Genomic DNA, 24,416 nt, shown 5'->3' on the forward strand with positions numbered 1-24,416 from the left:
GTTTGTTGGTTTGTTTCCCTGTTGGTTTGAGCCCGCCTTTCTGCCTCAGTGCCTTTCCTTGGCTCCCACCCCAGTCCTCAACGCTGCTGTGGGAGACTGAGTGCTCTTCAGGGTGTTGGTGTGAGATCCCTTCAGCGGCCAGTTAGGATGTGGATTTAAGAGGTGTAAAAATAAAGACAGAAACTCTTGTTGGGAAGCTGCTGGAGTTATCTAGGAGACATCAGGAGCCTGAAAAAATGGTAGGGCAGACTTCAGAATGTTGAAGCTGGAGAATCCACTCAAGACAAGAAACCGCCCCCTGAAGGCATGAGTCTGGCAGAGCAGGAGGGGCACCAAGCCCCGCAATGGAAGACGCGTCTGTGAGGCAAGGTTTCAAAGAGGAGAGAACTGAGGATCCAAGGAGTGGGGAAAGAGGGGTGCACCTGCATCCCGGGCACAGGAAAGGCGTCGGCGAGGAAGACCGGCCGGAGGTGGCCCTGCACGCTGGGGGAAAGGGCGGGGCCGGCGGAGGCGGCTGGAGCCGGCCTCAGTTCTGGGCTAGCGCAGAATTGCCAGCGCCTCCAAGGAGAAAAGAGACCTCCTTTGGACTTCAGGGGGCTGGTTCTCGACCTTGTCCTTGAGCATTTACAAGTAGCGGGCAGCGCACACTCTTCACAGCCTGTAAACCGCCTAGAGACACAGGGTTTGCTCGGAGCCCGCCCCAGGACCGACGGTTGGAGGACTTCTCCGGGTCTGGCTTCCCGGCACTCGACAGGTTTTTATGAGGCGCTCCCGCTCCCCAACCTCCCGCTTGGGCCGCCTAGCACGCCTCAGACCCCCGGCCAATCGGCCGAGGCTTCCTCGCCTGAGCCCCCTCAGACCCTCCACCGCCCCCTTCTCACCCTACGGCCGCGCCATCCTCTGCCTCCTCAGACCGCCACCCCCACCCCCACGTGGCCGGCTCCCTCTCCCCTCCCAGCCGCACCCCTCCCCGGTACCTGGGGCTCTCGAAGCTGCACCCCCTGCGTCGCAGCGCTGCCCTCTTCTGCCGCAGGAGCGCAGCGGCCGCCCCGCCGGACTCCAGCTCCATCGCCCCGGGCGGGGGCCGCGGGCTCGGGCGCACTCGGGTGGGCTCGGGCCTCGGCGGGGCTCGGCTGGCTCTCGGCTCGCGCGCTGCAGCCCACGCCCCGCCCTGCGCCCCTCCACCGGGACCAGGCCCCGCCCCCAGCCGGCCCCGCCCCGAGCCCCAGCCCAGCCCTCCCCGCGCCGCTACGGGAGATCCAGGCCCGGCTCCCGCCCGCCTCGGGCTCCGACCACGCCCCTCCAGTGCCGCTCCCGCCGGGTTGCCCCAGGTCCGCCCTTCGCACCTCTGCGGGGCCCAGGGCCCTAAGCGCCCAACCCTTCCTCAGCTCGGTACCGTCCACGGCCCCGGCCCTCCCGGCCCTTGCCCGTCAGCGCAGAGCAGGGCCTGGCCCACCTTCCCCTCCGCTACTGAGCTCCTGGGCGGATCCTGCCCTTACCTAAAGGTTCTGTATCCTCGAGCCCCTCACGGCCCAGCCCATCCTCACCTCAGCTCCTCCAAGCCCGTTCTATCTTTCCATCGCCCGCTCCAGGGGCCGCCCTTCCTCGCGTCCCGCCCAGGGGCACGACCCCGCCCCCTAAAGCCCCGCCTCTTCTCTCGTAAACCCCTAGTCTGGGCCCAGACGGGCCCACCCTCGGGCCGACCCCACCCAGAGCACCGCCCCTCCCCGGCTCAGCCCGCAGCCAGGCCACGCCCACACCACATGGCCCCGCCCGCGCGCCTCATCCTGTCACCTCTCGGGGCTCGCCGCCTCCAGCCCGGCTCCGCGCCGGGGTACGGTGGCGGTTCTGGTGGCTAAGACTTCTTCGGAAAGTCTGTGTTTGCTCGGGGATCTCCACATCTAGCCAGGAGAGATACTGCTGTCTCCTGGTGGCCATTTGTGGTCCTGACGCAGTGAGGCTGACAGGTCGGAGCTTTACAGACTAGCTGTGAGTTCGTCTTGACTGAGGAAGTGACCACTCTCTCCTCCCATCCTTACCTTTTCCCCAAGTCCGTCTCAGAGCCCTTGACTGCTTTGGGGGTGAGGGCAGCGACCCAATCTGAGCAAAGCTGGGGTGTCTCTGTGCCATCTAAATCATGAGGAGGAGGTCAGCTACGGGCCACCTCTGTAGGCAGGACTTCGCCACAGCTAGGGAAGGAGGGGCAATGCTGACCTAGAACTGGGACGGTGGCGCAGAACCTGCAGGGGTGTGTGGGAGTATCCTAGGAGAATCACTGCCGCTTTAGAAGGCATTAACTGGGGAACTGAGGCGGGCAGCGCTGGGGTTCCCAAGATCAACTTGGATCGTCACTCCCTTGCATACACTCCCTCCGTGACTCCAGATGCTTTCTTCCTAAGGCCTGGACTGCCTTGCTGCTACACCTTCAAGCAGAGAAGCCAGTCTGGGGAGAATGAAACGGATGCCCAGAGAGGAGCCCTTGGGAGCCCTGGATAAAGATGTGAAATGGCTGCCTTAGCTGATGAGGGCTTTCGGTGTCTTATTCCAGCCCCTCTTGAGAACCCACTTTGGTCCTCCCCACAAGTTTCCCTGAGACACTCTTGTAATATTTTCTCTTTTTTTCTTAAGCAACTTAGATGGGTTATTTCTTCTTTTTTTTTTTTTTGCCTAACATCAACTCCTGTCAGCATATACTTTCTCCCAACTTCATCCTGCTCTTTCTCATTTGTTTCCTGCCTCCTCTGACCCATGTACTGTGCAAGGTGAACCTGATCTCCAAATGTCCTTTAAAGCCTCCCTAGAGTGTCCACAGCACTCTGTCCCTTCCTGAGGGCACTGCGCCTATATGTTATCTATGTTTTAGTCACTTCTTCGGTGGACTCTGAGTGCCCCATGCCTCCTTTATGCCCCGCATGTCTCTTTTATGCCCACATCTCCTTCATATCTGTATCTCACATAGCAACTGTTGGCTAAGTGAATGAATGTGACTCCAATAAATTCAATATTCATTGGAAAACATTTAATTTCAAAGTAAACAAAGATGTTTGTAAAGTATTTAATTAGTGAAACAATTATCAGTGTAACAAGCTGAAAAATACAGCAACTTGATACAAGACTGAGGTAACAAAATACTTCACCAAAAATCTAAAGAATCCCACAGAGGGCTGCTGTTCAGTAGTTATTGTGGGTAAGACAATTCACAAGAATTAGAGAAAGTCTTTACACAACTGCATGCAGGGGTCTGCTGGAAAAAAAAAAAAAAAAAGAAGACAGCCCAGGAGAGTGCAACAGGTTTAACAAACAAATTAAAATGTAGAAACTGATTTTCAACTTACTTTGAAGAATACATAAGAAATTGAAAACTATTCTCTATGCAACATTTTGAATGCTAAGTGGAAAACCATGCATTTTGGCACAAAATTTATTCAAGATTATACTGTACTAATTAATTACTACTGTTTTCTTACTGAATGGTCACAGTCGTTCAGAAATGGATAAAGAGATTAAGGGTTATAAAATGGACAGATGATCCATTGCATTGCGGCTGTGAGCAGGGATTTCGGGGTTGTCTATGCAGCATAGGGCTGCGATGTGGTCTAAAGTCCATAGTACAGGTTTTCAACACCCAAGAAAATGCAGCTATTGCACTAATGCATGCTGTACTTCTATTTCACATTGAAATAAATTTTAAAAAAAACAATGAAGTAAATACTGTGAACATTCTGACCCTGTTCGCATCCCACCTTGAAGTCCTCAGTGTACTCAACCATCATTCTGTGTATGGCTGTTCTGGGCCAACCAGCCTCTAGGACAGCAACTTCATCTAGTCTTCATTGCAACTGAACACGCAGATAGAGGCTATTCAGTCTGTTGAGCCTTATGAAGCCTTTCTGAAAAAATCTGTGCACAAGATTTGTATCCAATGCTAGGAGAGGCAGGTCTTGCCAGAAGAAATGCGTGAAGATTATTTGCTCATTGGGTGGTGAGCTCCATGAAGGCAGGGATCAGGTCTGTTCTCAGCCATTTATATCCCTGGTAGAGCCTGCCTGGCATATAGGGATGTGAATGAATGCATGAATGGTTTTGTGCAGAGCATTGGTTATTTCAAAGGGAATCTTGCAGGGTTTTTTTTTTTTTTTTAACATGAAATCACACATGTTGACATGATGTGGGGCTGATTAAAATCATTTCTGGAGTCACACACACACAAAAGCTAAGCAGAGTTTTTGGCAATGTTCACCTGGTGGTTAGAAGAATTAGTGATGTGGGCACAGAACTCTGTACTTTACCTGTGGGATGAAAATAGACTCTGCTGCAAATGGCTTCCCATTTTCATGGACCATTTTCCACCTGAAAAAAGAACATTCTAAAGATATACCTCTTGGGCTTGGGAGGTAGGAAGAAGATAATGAAACAAATATTTTCCAGCTTGGTAAGAAAAAAATGCTTTATAAATTCAGTTGGCAAGAAAATGGGTTCTCTCCTAAACAGAATTCCTTCAAGCATCTTCCTCCTTAGGGTCTACAGACTGACAGGGTGATGAAGGGACTTCTAGTCATGGAAGGGAATGGAGGCTGTACTCTCTCACGGGAGATACTCAGAACAGTATTTCTACTGCTCTCCACCAAATCAACCCTACACGAAATATTTCAGTTGCCACAATGCACTTGGCTGACCTTGAGTTACAAAATGTGTCCAATCAAGGGGGCAAAAGAGTCAAATCCCAGCGAGAGGTGAGTGAGCTATTTTTGGGATATCATACTAGAATATTCTACAGTTTTCATTTTTGGATGTTATGATCTGTTTGCTTAAAAACAATGGTTACAGCATATGCATATAAGACATTTCACTTTCTATGGTTTCACAAACACTTGTGTAATATGTACAGTCAAGGAGCAAAACACAGAAATATTTCCCACAAGGGTGAGAATCTACCTATGAACTTTTCTTCTTTGTGGCTTGTGCCTGATCCTCTCTATCCCAGGCTTTGCAGGCCTCCTTATCTACAGCTTGAGACATACACCAACATTGGTAAGACATTTAACATACTCACATGCTTGGCCCTGAGCCCTCCTTGGAGAACTAAATATGTTTCACCTTCTTCTCTGTTACTTTTCTGGTGTGTTCAAGGTTCTTAGGGGTTCTAAAAGACCCTTTTCAAAAGGTCTAAACAGATTTTTCAAGATTCCAAGCTAAGAATGTTCTTGAAGAGAAGATGGGATCAGTCTTAGTGAGAAAACTAAACACTGAAAAGAATCGTGATTGTGCTATTCAAATTAAATTCAGAATAAAACATTTGAGAAAGAAAGAAAAATGTGTAAAGGGGGAGAACATTATATGATTCAGAGGTCTTTTGGATTGGCATCCATAATATTTCATGTAAGAGAAACCAGGACAGTGTGAAGAGTGGAGAAATCAAAGGAAAATAAATAGCTGATGGTCCAGTCTTGCACTTTCATTGAAAGGTAAGACTAATTTTTAAAGTTAATCAGTAGAATTAGAGTCAATTTAGACTAAAGTGTTAACACTGCATGGTTCTAGTCAGAAGTATCTGAAGTGTTTGGCATTTTCATTCAGCATCTAGGTGCTAATTTGTGTAAGTTGTTGGCATGAATTAGGTATACACATCTGGAGCTCAGATATGGGTGGGTTTGCAAAACACCCATGGCCAAAGTTTGAAGGTGTCAACTTTATCATCTGGAGTTACTCCTAATGTGAACCAGGTATTCTAGTCTTTGCTGAAAAGCAAAGGGTTAGTTAGTTACTGAGCACAGGAAAGATCAACCATGAAAAAAGGCCTGGCGGAAACTACTTTCCTCATGAATTCATTCATATTTTCATAAACGTTGTGACCATTTAATAAAAATATAGATGCTTCGGTAGTTTAAAAATTGACCTCTTACCCATTTACTGGCTTATATATTGTTTTGAAGCATCTTGCCCAGAAAAATTTTCAGGTTTTTGATGCCCTATCAGCATGAGCTCTGAAACCATGACAGCTACAAGGACTCCAGAAACCCAGTCTCTTTCAGAAAACTGTTTAAGGGATTCCTTTTCAGAATTAGGACACCCAAATTAAAAAGAAAAAAAAAGTAACTATGGTGATAAAAAGTTATTCATCATTTTAAATAAAAATGTATTTGTACAAAATAAGTCACTTTAAAATATGACAAAAGGTGACATATAAGGACATTGTTCATGTGAAGAGCTTTCAACTGAATGTAGAGCTGGGCTTTGCTGTCTTGTCATCATGGTCATCAACAACTGTACCCTTGAACTTAGATGATGGAAAACTTGCTGGTGACTGCATTTGGGACATTTGGGGGCAAGACTGGGGTAGCTTAAGGCCTCCGAGTCACTCAGCTTCCCAGCATAATTAGGGTTCCCAGTTTGCCCCACCCTGGCAGTGGAAGCAAAGGGGAGAGATGATGGGAACAAAAGCCCTGCCCTGCAGGGAGAGGTTGGTGCAAAGCAGCTTCTGTGTAGCCATTCGCGATGAGCATGGCAGACTCTGAGCTGCTTCTGATGAAGCTGGGAGAAAATGTCACAACTCTCATTTTGGCATGGTGGGAGTGGATGAGAAGAAAAGGGTCTTCAGACCCTGCCAGGGAGAGGAGATGGGAGGAAGCAAGCAGGCCAGTGGCCCAGTCCACAGTCCTGAAGCTGGATCCTGTCTCAGAAGGGCTGACAGCAACAAGAACCTAGAAGTGACCCAGGGAGCCCAGGGAGCAGACCTTCCAGATGAATAGCACCCATAGGAACAGAAAACAAGACACAATTTAAGGCATTGTTTGTTTACAGTAAAAGAACGCAAGGGACCCTTAACACAGAAGGAATCCGGGCTCTCACTCTGACCTTCCTTGGTTGACAAGGCTGTAACTTAAGGTTAAAGCAGGGCCTCAAAGCAAATGAAATGTGATATGTCACAAGTCTTGTGCCAAAATGCATGTTTCTCGAAGAGTTCACACTCTTGCGCACACACCACACACACACACACATACAGCACGTACACACAGAGGACGCTTCAGGGGTTGTACAAAATCTGAGGCAGCCCTGTGGGTGAGCAACCCCATGCACTTGGGGTTTAAAAAGCCTGTTCCACAGCTCCCAGCCTCCTTTCTGGCACCTCACACAGGTTAACACTGTCCACTCTTTTGTGCAGTAGAAAGCACTGAGATCCCAACGTGGGCCAAATGCTCACTAGTTGCAGAAGCAGCTCCTGGACGAGGGCCTTGAGAGGGAGGGTGGGGTATAAAGTTTGGGGTCCAATCACTGCCCTGCAAGGTGGTGCTGCAGAATGAGTGTCGTGAAAGTCACTGGGGACTGTCAGGTAGATCCCACACCGGTGGAGTCCTCTGGGACTGTGAGGCTGCAAGCCACGTACCCTTGAGTCTGGCTGTGAGTCTCCAGGACCTGGCCAATAGCCTGTGCCCAGGACATGCTCTTCTCCATCAGTCCCAGGCTGGGATACCAGATGCCTTTGAAGTCATGTCAAGTCCTGCAGAGACTTATTCAAATGACATAAGGTTTGCAGGTACCTAGAAGAGAAGGCTCAGACTCTTGTCAAAGTTCCAACCTTTGAGAAGGGGATGAGGAGTGGTCTCTAATGGATGGGGCCAGGTCTTTCCCAGTTAGAATGTGAATGAACAGGTCAGGTAGGGAGAAGGCATGATGATGATGATAAGCATCATTTGTTAAGTGATCGCTGTGCACCAGGCTCAGTTCTGAGTACTTCATTTGGATTGTGTCCTTGGGTCCTTACAACAACCCCATGAGCCAGGTACTAGAATTATCATTACTACAAAGATGAGAAAACTGGGGTTTAAAGAGGTTAAGATACGGTGAGTAAGCGGTAGAGCTGAGGTGCAAAAGCCCATGCTCTTCAACCACTACCCTCCAATCAAGATAAAGCTGGGCTTGATGTAAGGAGACAAATCCCTCAGGAATGGGGCATATGCCTCTGAAGGAGAAACTAGTGCAGTGGTTAGGGGATGGCAGGAATAGGCAAGAGGAAACACAAGGAGGAGTAAGTTTGGGGGTATCTGGACTCCTAAGACCTTCCCACATCTGTGCCCCCAGGGTGGCTCCCTATATAGGCCCTTAGCTCTCTTCCCCGAGGAGACCACCAGCCCCAAGATCAACCTGCCTCTTGCTCCCCTCAATGATACCAATACCCCCTACCTCCACCCCAGCCCTGGATCTCCTTGCCATGGGGCTCATGAAAATCTGATTAGAAGCAATTTCATCAAAAAGCAAATTCATCTTGGTGTCAAGTTGGTCAAAATGATGAACTGGGGAAAAATGTATTTCCTTGTACAATGAAAGTAAAAAGAATGGTCACAGCAGCACTGTTCAAAATAGCAAAAAGCTGTAAAACATTCTTGGGATCATCAGTGGAACTGATAAAAAAAATCAATACAAATAAATGAATGACAGCTACACGCACTGACACAGATAAATCTTAGGGACATGTTGCATGAGAAAAGCAAGTCATAGAAAGTATGCACATATGGTTCTATTTTTAAGAGTTTTTAAAAGTACACCCCAGACAATACATTGTTTAAGGAATCAAATAGATACGCTAAAATTATAAAGGAATGTTAAGCTACAAATCAGGAGAATGGTTATGGGGTGTAGGTGGGTGTGAGGAAGACAGGAACAGGGAGAGGGGTGTTCCAGGCTCTGGGAGGTTCTGCTTTTGAGGCTGGGTGGTGGGTACACATAGGTATTTGTGTTATTGCCATCCTTTATACTTCACATGTTATAAACAAGGTTTGAATGTATTCCGTGTTAATCAAAACAATTTTTAAAAATGCAATACCATGAGAAAGAAAACAAATCTTCCAGTCACTGAGATTTTTCATGTGAATAGATGCATTTCTGTAATAGCCTTTATTATACCCACTTTGTATTCCATCCCATGGATATACTGTGATGTATTTCAATAATTCTCTTGTGTTGAATATTTAGGTTGTTGCCAACTTTTTATTATTACATACAGCAGAGAGTGGGAATATTTGGTTGAAAGTAAGTTTGAAATAAAAAAAAATGAAAAGGTAGAAGAAATAAGTTATATCCTTTTCCAGGTCTGAAAATTGGACAAAAATAGCTCATGGGCACCATGGGGCAGAGACCAAGGCCTTGGACTTTTCCCTGGTCTGGGGCAGTAGCTCCTCCGTGTGACTGCTCCAAGCAGTATCCCACAGCCATTCCCAAGCCTACTATCCTGGTAGCCCACTGCCCAGAGTTCCTGCAGCCTCCTGTGCAATTACAGGGTGGCATCCGGAGCCAATGAAGGGTCCTGGGCATGGTGTGACCAGTGCTGAGGAGAGGAGGACTGCCACCCTTCTGATCAGGACAATCTTCCTCTATTAATGCAGCCTCAGGAGGCATCAGTCTTGTTTAAGCCTCAACAAATTGTTCACTTTGGAATACCTTGAGATGACTGTCAACCAAAACTCTTAGTTTTCCCATTTTATAGGCAGGCAATTACATTTGTTTAATGTAAAAAACATATGTAGTGCTTCTGGAACTACAGAATTATAGCTTCTTGTATATTAGTCCAGGAATTTTATATGCTATGCATATATAAACATACACAATAAATATGCATATGTATTTTAATACAAATGAGGTCATCCTTTACATATTCTTATCCTCTTTGTGTTTTTTATTTATATCTTGGATATCCTTTTAGGCCATCACACACATCTGCCTCATTCCTTTTAATAGCTATCAAATATTGCACTGTTGGGATTTACTGAGGGTCACTGAGGTTGTTTCCAGGCTTTTTTTCTATCAAGAAAAATGCTACAGTGAACATTCTTAAACAAATACTTTTGTGTATCTGTGTTAGCATATCCCTTACACATTCCTTGCAGTAGAATAGTTGAGTCATAAGATTCAAATGCAATTTATTTTGAGCCTCCCTGTGATACCTCAAGTTTATCCCTGTATTGGTCTTGTTCTATTGTCTGGCTTGTAGAGGACTTTCTGGATCCTGATTTTGTCATCCAATTTGTTAATTCTGCTTTATAGGTTCTGATCATCTATAATTTTGATCAGCTTATCATGTATGTCCTCATTCACATTACAAATGAAAATCCTCTGCTGAGATTCCCTCAGACCTCAGAGATGCTGCCTGCAATGAGATGGCTTATCTTATACTCTCAGCTTCTTTCCTCCTCAAAGTTGCCACCATCTACTCCATGCCGTGGTGCTTTCCCCCAGACTGGCTGTTGAGGGGAACCCAACTTCCCCATCTCCCTCTAGTGACTGACCCTGGGGAGCACAGACATCAATGCTTAAGGATGGGCGTACCAATCCTAGCACCAACAGACCAAGTGTTGCCCACCGGACCCTCCTAAGAACAGAAAGCTCCAGCCCCCTTCTGGTGCTGGGGGAGAGGGCAAGCATTTTTCTCACAAGCTTGGATAGCCATGGCTATTGTTTCAGGTCTTTAGCACAACTGCAAAAGGCTGAGCAAGTCAGCAGCTCCCAGAGAAGTGTGTGGCAGGAGAACTCAGGGGTGACAAGTATGGAGTCAGGACTCAGGCAGACCCTGGTTAGATCCTAGCTCCAACACTTACTAACTATGGGACCTGCAACAAGTGTCTGCATTTTCTGAGCCTCAGTGTCCACATCATTAAATGGAGTAAGAGAATCTACCTCATAGTGATATAAGGATTCAGTCAGTTCCTGCATGTAGCATTGAGTATAAGGCCTGGAACCAGAGAGGGAGTGGGCACAGTAGAGGCCAGGAGCCACAAAATGACCCAAGCCCAGCAGCCTAGAAGGGGCCCACATCAGTATAATCCCACTGGTTCAAACATGCTAGGGTGCCTGAAACCCCCCTCATTCATCAGCAATGTTGCCTGGCACATATTTAGCTCATAATAGATTAGCTAATTTATTATCCCTAAGGGTTGTGGAGACAGGGGAGGCACTTTAGTCAGTCTGGAGTATTCCCATGAAATCAACTTTTGGAAGAATGATCTAAATAGATTCTGTAGCCTGGCCCTTTGGGCAAAATCATACCTGCTTAAACATTCTAAACAATGGATGTTTCCATGGCATTTCCTTTAGTGGAGAAGACACAGGAACCATATTCAAAGTTTTCATCTAAGCTGAGCAAGGGATGCCTTGTTTCATGGAAAAAAGGCTGACCAATGAGGATGTCTGGGAGCATAGCTGATGGGCTCTGAGGAAAGGAAGGAGCCCTGTATTCTAAGGCCCTTAGTCCCACAGGAAAAGGTATTTCAGGAGGCAAGCAGGATTTGAGTGACTTTACCTGAGGCCTGTTGCTTTTACATGCATCATCCAGATGTTTGTGCCACAGTATTGCATGAAACCGGGAACCAGTCTGAAACTTGTAAACATTGCCTGATGGGTAAAGAAACCATTGGTTAAGAAGAGGGTCCCATGAGAAGCTCTGCCTGTGGCATGACATGAAAATAAACGTGAACATGAGTAACTAAACTAAGGGAGGTCAAGAACTGCCAAGGCAGCGTCCCACACTCCAGGGGCTATGTCTTTGGAACAGGGATTATTAACCATTTTATGGACCATGGGTATCTTGGGCAGTCTGGTGAAACCTGTTGATCCCTTCTCAGAATAACATTTTCAAATGCATAAAATATAAATTAATAATACTGCAATATAGTTATCAAACTATTAAACAGGAAATTCAAAAATACATTTATATACATGCTTCTTTATTAATGCATTAATAACAAGATTTGTGGCAGATCTGTACTACTGAACTGTAGTTTCGGAGTGATGAGCATAAACAATAGTTTAAGATATATGCAGTAGGGAAGTGGACTTGGCCCAGTGGTTAGGGCGTCCATCTACCACATGGGAGGTCCGTGGTTCAAACCCTGGGCCTCCTTGACCCGTGTGGAGCTGGCCCATGCACAGTGCTGATGCGTACAAGGAGTGCCCTGCCATGCAGGGGTGTCCCCGTGTAGGGGAGCCCCATGCTCAAGGAGCGCGCTCCATAAGGAGAGCTGCCCAGCACGAAAGAAAGTGCAGCCTGCCCAGGAATGGCGCCGCACACACGGAGAGCTGACACAACAAGATGACGCAACGAAAAGAAACACAGATTCCTGTGCTGCTGACAACAACAGAAGTGGACAAAGAAGACGGGCAGCAAATAGACACAGAGAACAGACAACTGGGGCAGGGGGAAGGGGAGAGAAATAAATAAATTAATTTAAAAAAAAGATGTATGCAATAATATGTGACATGAAAATATCTGTGATTTGTCAGGAAGATAAGGCCACAGGTATTGCTAATTATTCTTGTGGTTTGATGCTTCATAATTAATGTAGTTAGAGATAATTGAAAATAAAACAAAGATATAATTTTTTCCCCATCTAAGTTCATGGATCCCTTGAATTTCATCCATGGACCTCGGCTACCCTGCAGCCAAGTCACACTTTCCTCTGCTTAGGGATAATGCTTTCTTCTGTGTTAAGGTCCAAAAGTGGCCTGTGGTCTCCATGACCATAGGATCTTTAAGTCAAGCTGGTGCAGGCATGGCCTTTACTTCCTAATGAAACAATATCTAATCCTGCCTGGCCCAGAGTGTTAAGGAATAAACTCAAATGGCAACCAAACTAAGACCACTACTAATTGTACATGGGTTCAATCACTCAGACAGGACAGAGAACTTAATCTACTTTTCCTCCCCATTCCCTGGGCTCCTTAAGGCAGTCTGGCTTTTTCAGGATTCCCTTTGTTTCTTTATTTCCCAGCTAAGAACATTAGAACTTTGACATTTAAAGTCAAGTCATTCAACTCCAGCATCATCATCTGTATAACCTGTGAGCTTGTTCTGTTCCAAATCTATTGAATCCAAGCCCATGTTTTAACAAGATGCCCAGCTGATTTAAATGTACCATAACCCTACATTAGAATACACCTTTTAAGATATGAAGATGACTGGGCACATTACAGCCCCTTTAAGTTTGCCTGGCTGAACCCAAGTGCTAGGCAATTTTGTTCTGTTTTATTTTTTTATATGGCATGGGCTACCAAGGAAACTAGCTACAGCCTATTCTGAGTATCAGTGAAGACAGGGCTCCTGGACAGGATGGCACCCAAAATGTCTCCTCCTTCTCAGCTCAGTCATGGGGGAGGGAAGAGAACTAGGAAGAGCTGGGGAAGTTACTATAAATTTGGATCTTATAAAATATTTGTGAAAGGGTTTTTCTCTGAGTCAGCCTTGGGCTGGGACATTGCCAGAGTCTCATGGCCTATGCCAAGATATCAGGGGATCCTTAAAATCTCCTAAGGCTTTTCCAGCCACATGGCCACTGCCTCATCCACCATTATTTTATTTATTCCAATACTCTGAGGCTATAGCTACAGGGATGACAGGCCCCAGTAGCCACAGGCAAGGCCAGAAAAAGGATTCCTATAGCCATATGCCATGCATATTACATGATGGACACATCGACCATGATCTAAGCAGTTTTCTTAGACTAGTAAGGGGATTCTGTGAACATCAGATGCTAAAGCAAAGGGAAAATAGCAGCCTCAAAAGTTCCTAATATTTCAAAATGCACATTTAGCAGAGGATGAAACAGAATAGAGAGAAGTTGCAGGTACCTGGCACCTGACCTGCTGCCTACCTTTGTCAGGGTTATTTAGCTGGAAGATATCCGGGTGCTCAGGGTCATCAGGCAGCTGTACCATCCAGCCCACGATGGAGACCTTTTTGCCAGGTGTAGATTTATACTGTAAGAGAGGGACAACACAGCTAGAAGGCAGGGCCCACACCTTCACTGCATTCTACTCATCAAGAAAGTTAGGCATGGACCAGGCAAGGCTTCCCTCCCATACGTCCTAGCTTGTCCTCCTCCCCAACCCCTGGCAGCTCAGAGGTCCCTTCCCCTCTAGAGGAGGTTCCAGCACAGAGGGTCCTTTCATGGGACTTACATGTTTTCTGTCTGTACCTCGCAAGGACTTGGCTCCGTAATACAAGAGGGTGGATCCTGAGAGTATGACCCAGTATCTGGTCCACGAGGACAGCTGCAGGAGAAAGGGAAGGCAGAGTGACAATACTGCAAGGGATGGGGTGGAGGTCCCGCCTGGCTGCCTGATTACAGACTCAGCCATGTGGGTGGAAGGATGCCACCCTCCCATCCATGCCAGCGCAGGCCTCATCTCTTCCTTTCTTAATGCCACCTCCACCCAGGACCTAAGGGGAGATTTTTCTCTCATTAGTGCCTCTCACTCCTCACCTTGTTGAAGGCAGGGCAAGGGCCTAATTCCTATGTATGCAGGTGACCTGGGCCCAAGAATGTCCTGGGGAAAATTTTTTTTAAACAAGGCCATGGAAAACCCTAGTCTAGAAGAACCATAATGTCATAATGTCTGCAATGGTGTCTCTGGCTGAGATTGAATGCCACCTTTTTTTTTTTTTTTTTTTTTAAGTTTTTATGGCTTAAAGTGGGAAAACGTGACACAGCCAAAGCGTAAACAAAGTTTCCATTTCTTTTGACGTGAAGGCTGCAATTCCCTTTTCAAAGTGTTCTGCTGCCTCTCTCTGCCTAAGGGAGAGTGCACCAAATATTGTTGTGTGTTTCTGTCTTTCTCTCCCATTTCTCAGCAAGCTCTGTTCTTTCCTCCATTTCCCAAATGGTTTGAGGAAAATCACTTGAACAGGATTTTCAGTTTTGCAAAGGTAGAGCAAATATTCCATTCTGGAAGGAAGAGCACTGAGCCTACAAGTAGCAAACTGCTCTTCATCACAATGTGCAAAGCTGTCTTCATATTGGATGGAGCTGCTTGGCTACAAACAGTGAAAATAGTGGCTTTCAGACTTTGACTGATACCCACAGGAAGAAGTACATTTTATATCACAACCCAGGACACAAATGCATATATATGTACAACTGAAAAAAGTTTCATGAAACTGTGCTTTTATTATGTGGAATGAACTCTGCATTTTCCATTCCATTTTATTCTATTCTATTAAAACATACTGGCCATGAATTGACTTCATCACTCACTATCGAGTCAAGCATTTAGAAAAATGCCGCATTTAGGAACCTGCCTTGCTCTGGCCTTGGGATGACAGGGGCCTGGGCTCTGGGTAAGGGAGAGACATAGGCAGGTCTTCACAGCAGGGCAGAGAGCCAGTTTAGGACCCCACATCATAGGGTGCTTTTGTCACTGGACTCAAGTGACAGAGTGTGGTCCAGAACTAGGGTGAAGACTCTCCTCCTCATGAGTCACCTGGCACCTAAAATCAGGAGACTTTGAGAACTTCTGGAGGTAGCAGGAGCCCTGGAATTGTCACAGTGGGCAAGCAGGGGCCAGAGCAGGAGAGAAAAGGCAAAACAGATCTGTCTGGAGACGCACCTCACAAATGGGGTTGCAGGCAACTTGCCGTGGATGCCCAGAAATAACTTCAGGGCCTCTGCAAGGGGTCTGCCATGGTAGGGTCGTGAAGCCAGTGACATCCACATCTAGCACAGGTGGTAGTCTGAAAGGCCTTCTGATACATGTCCCTGTCCCTTCTGCCACCCATGTTAGGATGCTGCTAAGGGAGTGAGGGAGTCGGTATCTTGGCATATCATCCCGCGGTAGCCCGGCAGTAGAAATATTCTGGAACACTTGGGCCTCCTGAGGCTGCGCTGACCCTTCCAGGGGACAATATCCACCCTAACTTCCAGGAATTTCTGGACTAGTTCTTGCCCTCAAGGTAATTATCACAGCTTCTGTCATGTGACATTCTCTTGGAGTCCTCTAGGGACTAGGCACTATTTTATCCCTATTTATAGATGGGGAAAGGGAAAGTGAGGGCTTTGCCCACAATATGGTAGAGCCAGGGTTGGAACCCTCTGGAGTCCAGGCCCTTCACCACTGCCCATGCTGCCTCTGGATAAAAGGGTGTCTGCACTTACCGCAGGCTTTCGTCCTTCTTTGAGCAGGGTTTTCCTTCTCAGAGGTCCCTCCATGGTGGGCACTGCTGCTGAGCTTCCCAGTGAACAGATGCATGGGCCAGTGGGGCTGAGGGGAGACCACGAGTGAGATATCACCCAAGAGGAGCAGAGGTCACAACACAACCTCTTATGCACTGGGGTCCACATCCTGGAGTCTGTGATACTGCCACAGAACTGAAAGACCCAACAGTGCTGGGGCAAGGCCAAGGAGGAGAAGCCCCAAGGCCACAGAAGAACATGAAGGGAAGGTAGCCTTGGGCTTACCCACAACTGTGAACATTTGCCTCCCTTGTCCTTCCAAGGGCTGCAAAGCTCTATTTCCCATAACCCAAGCCTCTAGCAGCACCCCTCACCTTATCCTGACCAATACTTCTGCCATGGTTTCCTCTTGGCTTCCCCTGGGCTCATGCTTGTGGGCTTCAAGGGCAGATAGAGCCTCTACACCTGAGGAGCTTAGGGCCTGTGGGGCCCCACCCTGGCTGGCCCTGGATCTGTTCTTAACAGCCAAGGAACTGGGAGAGGTGGGAGAGGTGGTGGCAAGGGGGGGGCTACAAGCCACCATTCCCTCCGCCTTCTTCCCTAGAGCTCTTCTTTCACCTTCTCTCATGGAGATTTGGGTGCCATCTATAGGTGAAAACATCCAAATACATCACCAGCCCAGACGGCTCTCCTAAGCTCCAGTTTGGCACCTAAACTCAAGTCCCTTGTTCATCTTGGTGCCTTCCCCCAAGCCTGCTCTTCCTTCCCATTCTTGTAGAGGGCACCACCTAATGGGCTGCTTAAGCCACAAAACTGGGAGTCTTCTCTCTCTTACTCCCCTGCAACCTAATTCATCCCAAGGGTGTATGACCCCAGGTTCCGACTATGTCTGTTTTTTTTTTTTAAAGATCTATTTATTTATTTCTCTCCATACCCCTCTCCCCCATTTGTCTGCTCTCTGTGTCCATTCGCTGTGTGTTCTCCAGTGACTGCTTCTATCCTTATCAGTGGCACTGGGAATCTGTTTCTTTTTGTTGTGTCATCTTGTGTCAGCTCTCCGTGTGTGTGGTGCCATTCTTGGGCAGGCTGCACTTTCTTTCGCGCTGAGCGGCTCTCCTTACCAGGCGCACTCCTTGCGTGTGGGGATCCCCTACACGGGGGACACCCCTGCGTGGCCTGGCACTCCTTGCGCGCATCAGCGCTGCACATGGGCCAGCTCCACACGGGTCAAAGAGGCCCAGGATTTGAACCGTGGACCTCCCATGTGGTAGGCAGACGCCCTATCCATTGGGCCAAATCCATTTCCCCTGACTATGTCTTGACCATACCATTCAGCCATCCCGTTATCCTGCCCTTAGGCTAGAATCTGATGTTTCCTTTGAATGACTGCTGATGTTTTTTCCTGGCCCCGCTCCGTGTGCTGTCCACGCAGCGGCCAGGATGCATGGGTCATCCCAACACTCTTCTTCACCCCTCCCATATCAAAACTCTGGTGGCTTCGAAATGGTTTTAATGTAAGGGCCACCATCCTAGTCCCTACTGGATGCGGCTCCAGCCCACCTCTCCAGCCTCATCCTGTGTCCCTGTTCCCTCTCTCATTTTTACAACACTGATTTTCTTTCACTCATGAATCGCTTTGTTCTTCCTGCCACACACCCTGTAGGCTTCCCTTTCACTGGGAACACTCTTATCACCCCTCTTTCCTTCCTAATATTTGGCTAAGACCTATCATATTTCCACTCTCTTCTGAAGGGAGGCCTTCCCTGATCTCCTTGAGTGAGTTCTCACTCTCATCCTCTCTGGAATACCCCATACCTCCTCTCTAGGACAATTAGTATACCTGTAATTGCTTATTAATAGTTTCTGTTTTTCTGTGGCTGTAGCCTCATGAAAGCAGAGACTGTATGTCTCACTCAGCAGCCTCTATCACAGTGCTTGACATACAACAAGCATCTTATAACTATTTGTGGAATAAATGAGTGAATTAACGAATACCTGTAGATGCAGCTCCGGGTTCTAGGAGAATTCCGAACTGGAACCCGCCAGTTGGGCCCCAGTGTGGCATAGAGACGTCCCCTGCTTCAGAGGGAAAGGGCTGGATTTTAGCAACAGGAGACAAAGATGCTCCTCAAGGAGGCAAGAGCGTCTCAGACCACGTGGTCTTTAGCTCCAGAAGCCTCACAGGGCAATCCTCCCCCTCTCAACTCTTCAGTCTTCTGGAGTAGCCAGGCCAGTGAAACCAACACCCACCCCCACCCCTGCAAGTTTCTATCTGTGAAAGTCCCCAAATCTCCAGGTAATTATTTTCTTAATTTATTATTGAATGTTCACCTCTTTTCCAGTGTCAAGGGAATGACTAAAATACAGACAAGCCCATTTGCCACAATGTGGCAATATTTAATAGAAAATGTCCTATAACCCATATATTCCACAGTAGCCCAAATTGAAAGTGCAAATAGAGACTGAATGGTGGGCCCTCTTGCACGTTGGCCCAGGGTTATGTGCAGTGCCACCATTCATAACCAAATCCCTCTTCTGCTACATCCTCTCCACCAGCCTGCCTCCTCTCCACCATATGGCCTCCTTTGCTGGTTCCAGTCAGGCCCCTGCAAACTTGCTGTGTGACCTGCTACAGCCATCCAAGAGTTTGTGCTCCAGGATATCTCCGTGCGCTGCCTGTCTGGGTTTTCTTTCATCTGTAGTTCTTCTAAAGTGAGCCTTTCCAAAATGAGAAGGGTACAGGAAGCTCAACCTATTTGGGGAGAGATCCCATCTTTCTTTCTTCTCTTAGCAGAATCACTTCCTGTGTCTGCATAGCCCTCCAACCTTCTCCCCACCTCTGAGTTACAACTTTTATCCATTGACCAAGCAATGATTTAACACAATTTATAAAGTCAGATAAGGCCCAGACTTCAAATATCCAGACTTCCTCCCCAAATATTGCTGTACACTGCCTTATGTGTCACCAGACACCTCTGGGTGGTGGGAAGATATCCTCACTCATTGCAGCAAGGGCATTGTATCATAATTGAGCCTAGGCTCTTCCTGCCCCTCCATCTTCTTCCCAAGAAGGAACTGTTCTTGATGATCATCTTGGGTTCACTGTCCATTGGCCCCCACTCAGGGCTGGTAGGAGTGTGATGGTCATCTAGGATGACGACTGCTCCAGGACCCTCCCTTTCTACCCCATCACTTACACCTCTTTTAGTGATGGGTACCATGGCATGGACTTGGCTCCCCAAGTCTTCAAATGTAATGGGTTTCTGCCTTTCCCAGTGACAGATGATTGTCACACTCTGACCTCCACTCACCTCTATCATGAGCTGTGGCAGAGAGGGGAGATGCCTCTGGTATGTCTACCTCCCAAACCACTGGACAAACTGCCTTCTCCCTCTCTTCTCTTCAAGAAAGTACATGGGAATGCAGTGAGTGAATGTGACATTGCACAGACAATGATGTATCTGCTCTAATTTATACAAAGTAAAACACTCACATGCTTTGGTAATTTTACCATTCCTGGTAACACTTATCAAGCACCTCACAACTGAGTGTGACACCACAACAAATCACAATCCTATGCTTAAGCAGTATTGCTCAGGGGGATCTGGACTGGACTGCCTCCAGGGTTACTTCTCCCCTCAGCCAAAACAGATTCCTTATGAGTCAGGGAGAATCTGACAATGAACTTTTCTGTGGTGACATCCCTTGCAGCTTGGTGGCTTGGCTGCTCAGAGGGTGTCTCCTCTTCATCTGATCCAGATTTCTGCCCTGAGCTGCTATCTGATTGAAGCTGGAACTGGAGTCTTCTGGCCTCTTCAACTCCACCTTTCTTCTCATGAGTCTTTTTCCCCTGTACCCAAGGAACATTTGTGATGATAGTGTAACATCAGGATTAACCACTATTTCTTCAGACAGAACCATGCAGACAGTGCTGCTACCTTCTTTCCATTGTCACTCTGCCGTAGTTGAGATAGTCCATGGCTGCACATTTAACAGATGTTTAGCAGAACTGACATTTGTCCAAGCAGAGCTTTAAATAAGCACCTTCCAACTAGTCATACTCTTCCTAAATGAGTGGGGTGCTCTGAAATGCACTAGACTGGTAGTGAATTGCAGGGATCCCATGCATTAGGGCGGATCACAGATGAACCAAGGAGTCACTAGTTATTGAGTACTCATATGAACCACACCTTTACTATGTCTTATTGAAGTTTAAGTACTATTATCCTCCCCATATGAGGAAACTGAGGCTCAGTGATGGGAAGTTATTTGACTGAGGCATGAGTCTAGTAAGGATTTGAACCCAGGTCTGCCTGACCCTATAGCCCTCTTAACCACATCATGAGATGCTGCCTTTCAGGGTGGAGAGAGAGGCAGAGGTGTCACCCATGGTGGGGTATCCCACGGGATCCATCAAAAGACCTTGTGGGTTGGGTTCCATGTTTGGTACCCTCACTATGTGGGTGGCCTTCTTGGCATTCTACTCTCAGAAGCACCAGCACTTGTAGGTATTTGCCTACAGCTCACACTGAGCAACGCTATCCTGTGTCTATGAGAATGGATGGCCACAAAATTCTTAGGCGTAAGGATTTCTGGGGTGGAGCCACCTCCCAGGTCCCCTGGCCCCTTGGCTTTCCTGATGGGGTAGTTTCCTAGTGGTTTTGGCCACCTGGCACTTAAGAGCAGCTACCATTTATCATCTGCCCACCATTCAAACATAATCCTCCCAACCCTCTGAGGGGCCACTGTTCTCACATCCTGTTTTAGATGAGGAAACTGAAGCTCAAGGAGGTGAAGTAACTTGTCCCACCACACTGGCCTGCCATTGGAGATATAAATGTGAGTGGTCACAAAGGGAGGCTTGCTTACTGCATGAGCGAAGTGATTGTGTCAGTCTAGCTGCTCCAGGCTGTGGAAGTCAAAGTTAGCTCTCCCTGGAGGCTTGGAGAATGACCCTGGCCTTGAAGAGCAGCAGAATGCTGAGCTTTCCCCCCAGGGCCATCTTTTAGGAGAAGTCAAGGTTAGAGTTGTGGTGCTCCAGGCCTCCCTCCCAGGTGAGCCCAGCTGGAGGCAGGATTTTGACAGCGCAGGGGAACTCTGGCTGGGCCTGGATAGGGTAGCATAGAGGAGCCAGAATCTTCAGGCGCTGGAAAGCTGCAGAGACATCCAGGGACCAGCTTTGTTATTTGGATGTTCAGGGCCCAAAACTGCAAAATGAAATCATGGGATTTCTCTGACTGACATGGAGGACCAGCATCATGCTGGGAACATGTGGGGCTGAACACAGAATGTGTCCGAGGAATGTGTCCACCCTCTGGGGGATGGATCAAGGCCTGTCCAGACCAGGAGCTCATGGGGAGTCAGGTCTGGGGAGGATGTAGGCTGGCAAGCAGGTAGAATACCTCAGTTCCAAAGGGTGTATAAGATGATGATGACAGTGGTGGTGGTGGTGAGATGATGATGATGATGGGGTGCCAGGCAATGTGCTAAGCAGTATTAGATTATTATCTCATTTAATTACACAGGATTGTGAGGTAGGCATGATCATTATTCCTGAATTATAGATTAGGCAGCTGAGGCTTGAAAAGGTCAAGTAACTTGCCCAAGGTCACAAGGTTAGGAAGAGGAAGAACGGGTGGTACTGATGAGGTAGAATCAGCAGGGGTACTGCTTGGGGCAATAGCATTATGGAGCATTCAGACTAGCCAAGGCAGGTGTGAAGCCAAGGCATCTTCCCCTATATACACATTAGGTTGTAAATATGTTAGGACTCATTTTATAAGACATGAGTCCCTGTTACTGTTCGAGGGGGTTGGGAGCAAGGAGACAGTAATACTTTGATATCTCAGTAATCATAGTTGTAGCAGTAGGAATACCAGCATTTTTCTGTCTCTAGAGCACACAGCCCCCTGGGAGAGGTGTACCTGTGGAAGGATCCAGGCAATGCTGTTTATTAGCAAGTGCCCTCCTACACCAGTGAGCCCTTGATGGGAAGTGAATCTCATAGGCCATGGCTTGGTCCCGAACACATTCCGTTGATTAACCTCACCTGTAGGCAGGAACCTGCCACTCTGAGTTCTGCTGGGCCATAGGGAAATGTCCCTGATTCACTGAGTGGGTCCTTAGGAGCCATGTTTATACTGCATGTCCCCATCCTTCTGATAGCTGAATGGACAGGTCAACACCTGATCCATGTCACCTCAATCAGATTTTCTCTCCTGGAAAGAAGGAGCCAGATCTGAGAGACTGACAGTCAGGCTCTGTCTCTGGGTGAACTTATATAATGTGAACTTGAGAGTGCAAGTTGACTATCTCCTCTGTGACTGATAAGTCCAGAAGGCTAGTGATAGAGAGGGGAGTAAAGCAGATATGCAGAGAGAAGGATAGACCCAAGATGAAACGCTAACTTTCCAGAGCCTGACTCCATGAGAATGGTAGATATTGGACAGAAAAGCTGTGGGCAGAGGTTTCTCAGCTACCCATGAATTAACAGCAACTAGCAGAGGGGGGGCCCAGTCCCTGTGTGCCAGGACCCAAGGAAAGAGTAAAGCAAGAAGCTCTGAAACTTAAGAAGCCCACTGACCTCTACTTACTCTTCTCTCTCAAAGGAGTCTCCTAAGAAGAGCCTCAATTGCCAGACTTCAATGCTTGGAGCTGAGGGAGCAATGTAAGAGATAGCATTTTGGTGGAAAGAGTAGGGGGACAAAATCAGAAGCTAGGCAACCATCCAACTAGGCTGCCAAGGGGCTGGGCAGGGCAACAGAATCAGATAACAGGCAACAGGATGGACCTAAAAAAACAGACTAGGGGTGGGCGGGTGAGGGACACGAGTTGGGGGTTCCCTGGGCCTTTGCCACAGGTGAGATGGGGCAGCTGAGGCCTGTGTGTGTGTTACCCTGTGCACAGCCATCCTCACATTTGTAGTTCTGCTGAGGCCGGTCCTTTCACCTCTAGGATCGCCTCCAGAGTTTAGCCTTCCTTTCCCTAAATACTATGGAGTTTGGGGCTTGAGAGGTACTTTTGTTCTCTGGCAAACCTGGGGTATCTACCAAACTCCTCAGATCTTCTCAAGGAAGGAAATGAATTTCTTTAAATACTGATTTTGGAGTAGCAGGCTTGGTATTCTGTTGCTATGTTTCCTTGTGTTTCCGCAAGTTCTCTGAACAATTCCACCAGCTAAAAAGGTCAAGTAAACCTCACACAGGCAGAAACAGCATCATCCAACCTCCCAAACATCCTGCAGCACCCATAGGGACCAAATGCCTGCAGCAATCTCTTAAAAGGGCATGATGGAGACAAATGGGCTAGTGGAAATTTGCATTCATTACAGTTCATCCATCCTATGAGGATGGAACTGCCATTTGGGGAATTTTCTCCTCTCCCACTCAATCTAGGCCCTGGATCACTTTCTTGTTGGCAAGAGATACCTATTGAGTAAAATTCATAAAAATCCCAAAATTTGTTCCCCAAATGTAGCAGCCCCATATGTGTGCTAAGTATTAACTGCTGGTATCTTCACTGTAGAGGTGAAGATCCTGACGGTCAGAGAAGTTAAGATATGTGCTCGAGGTCACTGAAGTAGTAAATGGACCTGACTTTGGGTCCCTCCCAGCACTACTGGCAATGTCTGGAAGCCAGACCATGATCTTTCACTGCAAATATACACTAAGTACCTCAGTGAGCAGGACATGTCATAGAGTCATCTCTCCTGCAGGAGACTCCTCAAGACACTGAGCATTCCTGGGCAACCTTTCACGTCTTTACAGGCTCCTCAGGTCCCAGGGCCCCTCTTTGTCCCCTCAAGGATCCACTGTGGTCCTCTTCACCAAATATCCTTGGGCCCCTGCTTACCCATCACCTCTGGCTCAGAAAGTCATCCCTGAACTCAGAGCCTGATGTGGGTCACCCTGTAGAACACGCCCATTGTGTCCTGTGTATTTTCTTCATGGTCCTTGGTGGACTGGCATTGTTATTCTGTCACTCACCTCCTCTGTGAGTTCTGTATCCCCACCCACTCCCTCTGAAGGAAGAGGAGTCTGCTCTGTCTCAAAGACTGTCACACATTCCTCTCCATCACCTCTCCTCCCACCAGAAGAATCTCCTCTGACTACTGGGTCCTCCAAGGACTCCTCTGCCTCCTAGTCTTTCCACCCACCAACTTTTCACTCCCATCTGTCATGAGAAGGTTCTTCCACAGACACTGGCAATGTCAGACCAGAGAAGACAGATTGGCTGAGTGTTTTGTAACGATCACGGTGACATACTTTCATATTTCACTTCTTAAACAAAAACTGATTAGTAAACATTTCTGATTATACCTTCTTTTAAAAGGTTAAATATTATTCTTTCTGGGTTCAAAAGAAATATTCATCTACTATGCAAAGTTTGGAGAATACAGAAAAAAAATTAAGGAAAGAAACCCTATAATAATAATAATCCTACAACCTACAGCCAGAGATAATCAAGATGATGATATTAGGT

At 47.4% G+C, this 24,416-nt stretch overlaps 2 protein-coding genes across 19 annotated transcripts in view; both read right to left on the reverse strand.

Moving 5' to 3' along the window:
- Positions 1–1,647, reverse strand: part of GARNL3 (GTPase activating Rap/RanGAP domain like 3) — a 215,880-nt gene extending 214,233 nt beyond the window's left edge. The window contains exon 1 of one of the 5 annotated variants that reach the window (XM_071216986.1): positions 1,500–1,647. Coding sequence is in view for 1 of the 5 variants with exons in the window: in XM_058302885.1 (XP_058158868.1) it covers positions 978–1,069 (92 nt within the window). In the remaining 4 variants the exon portion in view is untranslated. Of the gene's footprint in view, positions 1–977; positions 1,163–1,499 lie in introns of those variants that run through there. The other 4 variants (XM_058302888.1, XM_058302887.2, XM_058302885.1 and 1 more) reach the window with 4 other exon arrangements.
- A 1,357-nt stretch (positions 1,648–3,004) lies between these two features.
- The window catches only part of RALGPS1 (Ral GEF with PH domain and SH3 binding motif 1), a 469,715-nt gene continuing 448,303 nt past the window's right edge, over positions 3,005–24,416 (reverse strand). For 6 of the 14 annotated variants that reach the window (XM_058302893.2, XM_058302897.2, XM_058302903.2 and 3 more), the window contains 6 exons: positions 17,931–18,014; positions 15,918–16,023; positions 13,945–14,037; positions 13,638–13,743; positions 11,291–11,382; positions 3,005–7,538 (listed from right to left, as the gene is read on the reverse strand). In XM_058302893.2, coding sequence (XP_058158876.1) covers positions 7,509–7,538; positions 11,291–11,382; positions 13,638–13,743; positions 13,945–14,037; positions 15,918–16,023; positions 17,931–18,014 — 511 coding nt within the window. In that variant the 3' untranslated portion in view covers positions 3,005–7,508. The remainder of the gene's footprint in view (positions 7,539–11,290; positions 11,383–13,637; positions 13,744–13,944; positions 14,038–15,917; positions 16,024–17,930; positions 18,015–24,416) is intronic. The other 8 variants (XM_058302905.2, XM_058302899.2, XM_058302904.2 and 5 more) reach the window with 3 other exon arrangements.

This window comes from Dasypus novemcinctus, chromosome 8 (genome assembly GCF_030445035.2).
Source record: "Dasypus novemcinctus isolate mDasNov1 chromosome 8, mDasNov1.1.hap2, whole genome shotgun sequence".
NCBI classification, from domain to species: Eukaryota; Metazoa; Chordata; class Mammalia; order Cingulata; family Dasypodidae; genus Dasypus; species Dasypus novemcinctus.